The following is a 10,759-nucleotide window of genomic DNA, read 5'->3' as shown; positions in this document are numbered from 1 at the left end:
GGAGATGTTCCGCGGATGTTCACTTTTGTTTTGTGATAAGAAATTTGATTGGAAATTTGAATAAGAAACTAAAAATGTTTTATTTTTAATTTTTTTTGTAAGCTTAAAGATATCTTTTTCAAAACTTAAACTAGTTCTCAGCTAACACCTTTCAACAAAAGAAATTCTCAACTAACACCTAAGCTAGCTACTAGAGGTGTGCATTTAGTATCCGAACTGATCAAACCAATTTGATCCAACACTGATTTGGGCGGTTTGAGGATCGATCTAATAGTTATTTGGTTCGGATACTAAAAGTTCCAAATCGAGGGGTTTGGTTCGGTCTATGGATTTGTTTGACGGATAACTGAAAAAATCGAACCAAACCATTTATTATTATCTCGTGTATATTATAGGGTAATTTCCCAAATAGCTTCCAACTTTGTGACCAGCTTCCTGCCTAACCCTCTACTTTATTAAAAATATCCAGATGACCCACTTTTTGAGTTACCATTATGACACCGTTAACCAGTCATCACCTCTCTCTCTTCCATCTCATCACCTCTCTCTACCACCTAATCTTCTCGCCACCTAATCGTCTTCACCAGCGAAGTTCGCCGGTCGACCAATTTCCGATTGGCGAACTTCAAACCAATTTTTTCTCTCTAAAACAAATTTTTTTGTCTTCTCTCCACACTCTCTCTCTCTAAACACTCCGGCGAAGGGTTTCCTTTCGCCGGATTGTTTAGAGTGAGAGAGAGGAAAGAAAACAATTTTTTTTTAGAGAGGGAGAAAAAAAAAATTATTATTTCCTTTTTTTTGGTTTGAAGGTTGCCGACCGAAACATTGGTCGGCCGACGACCTTCCTGGTGAAGACGATGAGGTGGCGAGAAGATGAGGTGGCAGAGAGAGGTGATGAGATGGAGGAGAGCAGGGGCGACCCTAGCACAAATTGGGTCTCCAATTCTGGAGGGCCTCTCAATAAATTTTTATCACTTATTTACTCTTTGTGTACATCAATTATCACAAAACAGAAGTTAGTGGATTAGTCTGTGTAGTGGTCTGCATCCCAACAGACCCAGGTTCGACTCCCTGCAAGAGGGTTTTTCTTTGGGCCTCGTAAATGGTAGAGCCGACCCTAGAGGAGAGAGAGGTGATGACTGGTTAACGGTGTTATAACGGTAACTCAAAAGGGGGCCATTGTGATGACTGGTTAACGGTGTTATAACGGTAACTCAAAAGGGGGCCATTTGGGTATTTTTAATAAAGTAGGGGGTCAGGCAGGAAGTTGGTCACAAAGTTAGGGGCTATTTAAGAAATAACTCTATATTATATATGTAAGAAAATATGATTAGCCATGATGGCTGGTGGAGATTCAATTGTTCATCATTTTTTTATCTTCCTCGAATGTTGATAAACTATGTCGAATAAATCAAGAACATGTAGACTTAATGGTTTGTGAGACAATATTGACTTTTAGCACGTTCAAGTATAGTTGTAGCAAATTTTACACTCGAAATTTTGTTCTTGACAAAATTCTAACTTTTGGTTCGTTATCCAACCAAACCGTTCATGCGTAGTTTGGTTCGGTAACCGAACCAAACCACAAATGGATTGGTTCGCATTGAGATATTTGTACGTGTACTTGAAAATTTAACTTAATTTTATTTTTCTTTATTTTTTAAATGCTTCTTTGTTTATATGACTAGGTTTCCGCCGCGTACTCCGTACGTGACAGATCCCTCTTGACTAACGCCGTAACATCCTCAATTTCTTCTCCTAAAAACTAAAAACTTCATTAATTTGAGAGAACAGAAAATTGCAGAGAACAGAGGGAGAAATATAATGGTATGCTTTTAGTTGAGGGCAAGTGATTTATGTAGTTTATGGATATTAACACTAATTTAGCAGAGAGATCCTAACAGGCTAATTTAGTGGGAAGATTTGTTAGAGAAATCGTGAGAGATAAAAGTAGAATTAGGGGTGAGCAACGGTCGGTTTTTTTAGATTTTGATTCGAGCCGAAGCCGAATCAATAAATGGTGGTTTGACTAAATCGTCGGCCGAATTCGAGCCGATCATTCAGCCGACCGACATAGTTCGGCTCGGTTGAGTTCGGTTGATCGGTCTAACCGAACACAATTTAGAGAAAATGGTAAACTAATGTTATTCATTTTATTGCATATACCGGAAATAAAAATTAAGAGTCCATCGTACTTTTCCATCATTACATATACCGAAAATAATAATTAAAAGATCATCGTACTTTTCCACCATTACAAACAAAAGAGAAGTTGAAATGCGAATGTAAAATCAATATTTTTAAGTTACCAACTAAGAATAGGTTGTGCTACATAGAAAATCAGTGAAAACTTACCTCTAAAACCTTTCAATCAAGTTGAATATGTTGTGGTTGATGAAGCCGACAACAACAACTTGGAAGGAGGAGAGGCAGTAGACTTGGAAGACTTGATTATGATTTTCCTTTTAGTTTAACACTTTCTAACTTTACAAAATTATTGTTTCTTTTTTCCTTAGAGTTCGGTCAGTTCGGTTTAGGGGGTTACTAGAAATCCAAGCCGAGGCCAAAACAAGTCGATTTGGGTTGTTCGATTTTTCGGCTGAACCGAGTCGAACGGTGATTGGTTCGGTCCAAAAATCGAGCGGTGCGGTTCGACTTGGTTTGGTTTGGCCGATTGGTTCGGTTTTTACTCACCCCTAAGTAGAATGAGAAGAAAGTGGGGCAACAGTTATTTTAGGATCCTAATCGTATTTAATTTTTTTAATAAAAGACACTATTACCCTTTCTTTTTGGTCTATTTACATAAAAAGGGATTTACACCAGCCGTCGTATGTGATCTGTATCAACCTCTCAAAAAAAATGGACAACCAGACTTATCCCTGACCCCTAACCGACTGAGACGTTTTATTATAATGGATTACGTATATTCTTTTTTACAACAATGTGACAATAATTTTTTCTTGCCACCGCCATATTACAAATCTTTAAGGTATAAAAACACTTTCTATAGTCAAATGATCTCAAAAAAATACCCTTATTCAAGGGTTAATAAGAAACCTCTTAAAATAAGCTATTTACACACCCAAACAGAACACAATTGAAAGTAAAATTGGAGTGATTCATTGAGCTCGAGCTCATACCGGGGAGGTATGAGCTCGACCTAATGATCGTTGATATAAAGAGGGTGGGATGGATATGGGAATTTGACATCTTGCATTCACACATGTTACTTATGAAAATATTAGAAATAAAGAAATAGTCTTGTAAATGAAGTTAATTACAAAATTGCCATTCACATTAAACTGGCACTACACATACACGGTGTTTTTTTTTGTTGAAGGCATACACGGTGTTCCTCTCTCCCTCCCACTTAAATAATTAATTTTATTTAATGGACACGAAGTCCCAAATCCGCCATAACAGTTATTTTTTTTTATTTTTATTTAATTTTTAATTTTTTGCAATATATAATTGCTTTCCTATATAGAATTTAAAATTTCTCTTTAATGTAGAGTGTTTTTTTTTTCTTCTCATCTAACAAATTAGACAAAAAAAGACCATAAAAGTAAACGATAAAAAATTTAACAATGTTAAACATAATCATAAATTAAAATTAATGGAAAATTATATTCATAAGTATTACAAAATATTAGTAAAATTCTTGAGAAAATTAATTAGCTACTAAAAAATTCCATGCCTCACTTTTGGGTCCAACCTAATGTGCCCATTCAACTGCACAAGGTAGACGATATCGAATCCAACCTTTATATATTTGTGGAACTGAAGCATTTTTTTATGATTACCTTGACAAAGTGATTTTTCTTCTCGGATACGTTATATTTTGAGTTTCTGATAGCACACACAAAACACAATTGAAAGTAGTAACAAATAAGCAACCCATAACAGGTAAAGTAAACCAATTCCCCTTACCGCAATATTCATCATAATAGTCAAGTACTTCTCTAATATATATGTATCGATCAACACCCAAATGCTCAGAAAATAAAACTTCATGTTCTTTTAATGTCTCAACCATATTCTTACGAACAAACAGTGTGCTATGCTAGTTTAAAGTGAATGGTAGTTTCATAATTAATTTGATTTACAAGACTATTTTCTTATTTCTAATATTTCCATAAGTATGCGAGCTGTCAAATTCCCATATCTATCCCACCCTCTTTATGTCAACGGTCATTAGCTCGAGCTCATACCTCACCCGTATGAGCTCGAGCTCAATGAATCACTCCTCTTCTCAATTAAAAACTAAAGTGTCGTTGGCAAGTAAAAATAGAAGTTATTCTGCTTCTTGTACAAGTCCTTTTATATTAATATAGTAAAAAATTATCAAAAGTTTATTTGGTAACATTGTTGTAATAAATTTATTTTCGGAATGAGTTATTAGATTAGTTCAACAAAAAAACAGAATGAGTTAATAGATTTTATTTAAACTTGGTATAACCCTTGCCCATAGAGCACGACAGTTATGTCTAAACCAACTGTAGAAACTCGTTGTAGTTGATCTTCAAAGTGTCTCAAGTCATTATTAGATGGTCGGACTCCAAATTACAAAACCTATATCGAATACATATTGATTTCTAGATTTATTTTGAAGCTAATAAAGATGCTCAGTACTTGAGCATTTCATCCCCGTCAAGTTAAGCTCGATAATGAAGAATGAGATAAGCTCAAGCTGTTATAAAATAAAAAAATGAGATTAGCTTTATTAACATATAATTCTATCTGTAATAACATATTCACTTAATAGAAGAGTTTTAATCAAATATGAATGAGGCCACCTGCTTATCAGATAAAGCGGCAAAAAACCTCACCGAGACTATACATATAGAGTTGGAAAAAGCTTGATGTAAGTTAATGCTTTGACCATCATCTTCTCCTACAAATATTCTTGTTTACAAATGTACGCGATCCTACACAACAACATTGTCACTTTACACCAAAAACCATACATAGATCTTCTTAAGAATAAAAACTTTCACTAATCCAATGAGATTGTAATTCACAAAAAATTCTTGAATGGACATACATGATTAATGAACAAAGCAAAGTATGCAAGTTCAACTGTGTTCTTTTATGTCAGCATGTTCACAAACGATGAAAGGAGGTTTTCCTCAAAGCTCCAATGTCACAGGATTACAGGTGCGTTTCATTACCATTTGAAGTAGAAGCTTGCTTTGTACAGTGAATCCTGTGAAAGAAAAAACTAATGCAAGCAAGGATACACTTTTTATAAGTGTAGAGAAAAGTTGTTGCAATTTTAAAAGGAAAATAATGCAAGCAAAAAACTTAGCATCAGATGAAAAAAAGAGAATTTTTCACATTCAAATCACAATTCTTTGTCCCTACACACCACATCACAACCTGTAGAGTGGAAATGGGCAATGAGCCATTCAAACCAAATCAAAAGTTATTCTAAATAATTAAATTATTTTCTTTTTTTTGTTTGAAAAAGAAACTTTAATTTCATTAATAAATATCATCCAATACATATGTCTGAATACATAAAAGAAGATTAGAACCTTTCCATTCTCCTTCGATTCCTTGGTTTACCACCAGTGCCGCAAGTTCATGAGCCACTTTATTGCAACATCGTGGACAATGGACAAATTGAATTGACTCAAATGTTGATTCTTGAGATCTGATATCAAGTAAATAAGGAGTGAGACGCCAAGGAGGGGTTGTGGTTGTAGTAGGAATATTGTCGATGAGTTCTTTTGCATCACTTTCTAGAATAATTTTACCATAGCGTCTTGTTGTCGCCAAATGAAGTCCTAAAAGAATTGCATTAGCCTCCGCCAAATCTGATGAAACGGGTGAAAGTAATTTTGAAACACCCGCTAGAAACTCCCCTTGATTGTTTCTTACCACTGCCGAACAACTGGATCCGGAGTTTGACCACGCCCCATCAACATTAATTTTGATAAATGATTCCGGTGGAGAAGTCCACTTCGGATAGATCTGAGTATGAATTTGATTTGAGGATATAAATGGTGTAAGAGTCTCACCTTCCATAAGAATCATCTCTTTAGTGATGGAATTCCAAACTCGATTGAAATTATATGGAGTATAATCAAACACAACTCGATTACGTTCTTTCCAATGATTCCAGAAGACCACACAAACCATATTAAACGTCTTAAAACTATCTTCAACCTGTAAGTACTCATGTAATAAAGAAATTCCCGTAGTCCCATTAAAATTTTGACCCGATAAAAATGAATCCCGTCCTTAGTTGTTGGAATATGTAGCAATCACCAAATAAGTGATCAACTATTTCTGGTTCTTGATTATAACAAGGACAGTTAACTTCGGAGTCCGGTATAAATCTATGAATATTTGTTTTTACAGCAATACCAAAGTGGAGAATTTTACATATGAAGTTTTTAATCTTCGGTAGGAGGCACTTATCTTTGTAGAATCGAGACCAGTTGAAATTGGTAGATGGGTATGTAAAATGTAGAGATTGTAACAGTTCCTGATAACAAGATTTTGTCGAAAATATCTCACTTTTGTTGGGCGTCCAAATTAATTTATCTTCAGTTTCCAGCATTGGTAGTCTGATTTGTAGAATTTTTTCTGCTGTATCATTATCAAAGAATTGACGAATTAACATTTCATTCCAACTTCTAGTAATAGGATCTATTATATCACCAACCGTATTTAGATTCTCCGGCCAATGTGGGGGGTTTTGGCAGCAAGCCTTCCACTCTACTCTGGATCCACGGATCATGAAATAGGTTAACTCCATATCCATCTCCAATCTGCCAGATTAAGGTTTTATCAAAAATATTTCTTGATTTTAAAATAGCTTTCCACAATGGTGAGGAAGTTTGAGTTGATGTTGCCCTCCAAATATCCCCTTGTTGAAAATATTTAGCCCTTAAAAGTTTAGCCCAAGTAGCCGTTGGAGTCTTAAGATACCGCCAAACAATTTTGGCTATCATTGACTTGTTTACTAACCCGAGTTGACGAATACCCAAGCCACTAACGTTTTGAGGAAGACAAATTGTGGTCCAATTAACAAAATGGAGTTTCTTTGTATTTTCATCATGTCCCAAGTAGAATGACCTTTCAATTTTTTCCATTTGCTTAATGATTCCGAGTGGGATTTTTGTGGTACTCATGTTAAACACCGAAAGTGAAGAGAGGACTAACTTAATGATAACTTTTCTTCCTTCTTATGAGATCATTTTCTGTTTCCAACCCGACATCTTCGACCTGAATTTATCAATTAGGAAGTCAAATGACTTAAGACGGGTATCCAATTTTAAAAGTTTAGTGCCCAAATATTTTTCTTCCATTTCCATTTGGCGAACACCTAACATTTGTGCAATTGATACAGCCACTTCTTCTGTCACCCCCTTACTAAAATAAATTGCTGATTTATCGAAGTTGATCAATTGGCCAGAAAAACTTGAATAAAGAGCAAGTAATTGCTGGAGACTAGTGATATTACTTGGATGACAACTTCCAAAAATAAAAAGATCGTCTGCAAAAAGCAAATGTGAAATTGAGGGTGCCGTATAATTAATTTTATAACCTTGGTAGAGTCCCATCGTTCAGCTTGTGCCATTAAAATTGAAAACCAATTGTAAGTTAATAAGGAGGTACGGAGATAATGGACAACCTTGTCTTAGCCCTCGACCACTTGTGAATTTTGCTTGAGGAACTCCATTGCAGATAATCTGAAATGAGGGAGATGTAACACAATTCATAATTAAATCATGAATTGTGCCTGACAATCCGAAACATGTAAGGGTGAAACTCAAGAAAACCCAATCCACCCTATCATACGCTTTCTCCATATCCATCTTTAATGCGAATGTCCCAACCGTATGCTTTGAGAATTTCATTGAATGAATTAATTCTTTTGCTATAATGAGACTATCAGAGATTTGTCGAATGGCACAAATGCATTTTGAAACTCAGAGATTTTGACCTCTAAAAAGGGTTTAATTCGATTTGCAATAATTTTAGTTATGACCTTATAAATAACATTACATAACGAAATCGGTCTAAAATCCGTTTCCTTCTCTGGGAACTTTTTTTTTAAAATGAGAGTGATGTAGGTATGATTCAAAGATGGAGGTAAAGAAGAAGTAATAAATATGTTACTAATGTAATTACATATATCTGAACCAATTACTGCCCAACATTTTTTATAAAACAATACTGGATAACCATCCGGTCCGGGCGATTTAAATGATCCCATGTTTTGAATTACTGCCCATATGTCATCAGGGGATGGGGCTGTGGCTAACTGAACTCGATCAGACTCTGGGATTGATGGAGATAAAGAATGTAAACCTGAAGGGATTGGTATGACATGTTCTTCTTCAAATCGACTCTTGAAATGTTCGGTTAGTCTAGAGCTAATCAGGTCCCGATCTGTTATATGGTCCCCATTGTCTAACAATAGGTGGGAGATAGTATTCTTTGTCCTTCTATTCTTCACTGATTGATGAAATGCCTTGGTGTTTCTATCACCGTTGTGAACGTAATACTGCTTTGCTCTTTGTTCCCAGAATCTAGTATTCATTTCCTCCAATTCTTGAATTAGTTGTTGTAGTCGGAGTTCTATGTGTAACGACTCTGGAGTTGGGTTTAGTTTCTGAATTTTCAATAGTCTTGTCTTTAAATTACGCAATCGTTTTTGTACATTGCCAATTGCGGTTTTGCTCCATTGTTTCAACTTAGAACCCATCTCATCTAATTTGACTTCAATTGTTCCTCTTTAGTTGTGGACCAGATTTGTTCCACCGTTGTTTTAAATTCATGGTGAGATAACCATTGTGATTCGAACCGGAATGAATGATGTTGTTGCTGTTTTGACCCTTCAGTCTTTAATAGAATCGGTGAGTGATCTTAATTGTATCGTGGCAGGTAAAATACACAAGATTGAGGATATAAATCACACCAACTTAGGTTTGCCATTGCCCAATCTAATCGTTCTCTTGTAAGATTGTTAAATGATTTCTGATTTGACCAAGTGAAAGCCGGTTCTATAAATCCAAGGTCGACCAGAGCGTTAGCATTCATAAAATTAGCAAAATAATCGATGAAAGGAATCGTATCTGAACCACAAAATTTCTCTGATCTACTTCTAATGGCATTCAAATCCCCAATGCAGCAAAAAGGTTCATTAGATGCTGAAATAATGGTAGTAAATTGCTCCCAAAATGCTATCCTATTAGATAAAGATGGAGGACCATACATGCAGTGTAAGTCCCACTCATTAACAGCCCCGTGAGATGCTATATGAAGAGTAATAAGATTTAAAGAAGACCGTACAACCGTGATAGGAATTAAGGATTTCCAAAAGACCCAGAGACCACCACTTCTACCAATTGCTGGAACCACACAAGATTCAGTGAAGCCTAACGCAACCATTGAAGAGGGGGAACCAGTCAACCTTGTTTCAGAAAGAAAGACTATATCCGGATGTACCGAACGGAGGAATGATTTTAATGTTTGAATTGTACGGTCATTCCCCAACCCGCGACAATTCCATGCAAAGACTAACATTGATCGTGCGGCTGTATGGGGTCAGCCGCCACCACCCGAGAATTATTTGAACTTGATGCTAAAACAAATGGAGGTTTCCCATTCGAACTAGAAGAAAGGTCCCTGGCCAATTCTCTCCACCGACGTTTGGGAGGTAATCTCCTGTTTTCCCCCAGACAAAGAGGCATTATTATTGATATGTTCATAGGGAATAGGCTCTGTTTGAGGCGACGATGGAGGGGACCAAAGAGGTCGTTTTCGTTTTCTTATTTTATCATTTGAAATCGTCAAGGAGGAAGAGACAATTTCTTTATTTTGAATCACTTCTTCAGTTGCTAGAGGTTGTGAATGAGTTTGTTGTTGGGACATAGCCTTAATACTATTTGTAAGAGGCAGTTTTCAATAAGTGCAAATCCAAAGTGAGAGGCGGTTTAGATGGCTATGGCTAATGGCGGTTTTGGAGTTGGCAATTTCTTTGTTTTCAATTCATGGCTATAGACGGTTCAATTGGTTTCTAAATTTAGTTTTCTAAATTGGATTCCCAATTAAAGTCGGCTTATATAGTATATTATATATAGGGGGTCTTGAGTGCTTTGTAATACACACCAACACAAGCAACAACAACTCTTCTTTAGAGAGCTAGAGAGAGAGCAAGAGTGAGAGAAATTTTTCATAGTTTTTGAGCGGTGTTAAATTTCTCGGTCGTCGAAGATTTAGTATAGAAGGTTATTACTATACGGTACCATCTTGGGACGAACTTGCGGATTGTGTTAGTCGTCTTCATCTATCCTTCAATTAAGATTTCTTGTTCGCCCGAGGACGTAGGCTTTAAAGCCGAACCTCGTTAAATTCTGTTCGCATATTTGATTTTGACTTAGCTTTTCGATTAATCTTCATAATCGGATCAATTTCTAGGATAGGTTCGATAGCTTCCGCGACTTTTAGTTTTAACAATTGGTATCAGAGCCTTGTTGAGATTGAACGAAGAGAAGATGGGATCGAGAAGTGATACGGTCAAATCGGGGAAATATGAGATAGAGAAGTTCAATGGGAAAAACGATTTTTCTTATTGGCGGATGCAGATGAAGAATCTGTTAATCTCGCAGAAATTACACAAGACGTTGACGGGAAAGAAACCAGGAGATATGTCAGATGAGGATTGGGAAGAGTTAGATCTCGAAGCACGGGCTACCATTATGTTGTGTCTTGAGAGGGACGTGGCGTTCCTAGTAGACGG

The 10,759-nt window shown here is 36.1% G+C and overlaps 1 protein-coding gene across 1 annotated transcript; it reads right to left on the bottom strand.

The window, feature by feature from the left end:
- Positions 1-5,484: 5,484 nt before the first annotated feature.
- On the bottom strand, positions 5,485-6,144 carry LOC147557072 (uncharacterized). The gene has a single exon (XM_086658746.1). The coding sequence runs from the start codon at positions 6,142-6,144 to the stop codon at positions 5,485-5,487; it is 660 nt and encodes a 219-aa protein (XP_086514872.1).
- Positions 6,145-10,759: the final 4,615 nt, after the last annotated feature.

Source organism: Eschscholzia californica, unplaced genomic scaffold (assembly GCF_041429995.1).
Source record: "Eschscholzia californica isolate CP2 unplaced genomic scaffold, dmEscCali1.0.p SCAF_2, whole genome shotgun sequence".
Classification (NCBI taxonomy): domain Eukaryota; kingdom Viridiplantae; phylum Streptophyta; class Magnoliopsida; order Ranunculales; family Papaveraceae; genus Eschscholzia; species Eschscholzia californica.
This window is presented reverse-complemented; position numbering and strand designations above follow the sequence as displayed.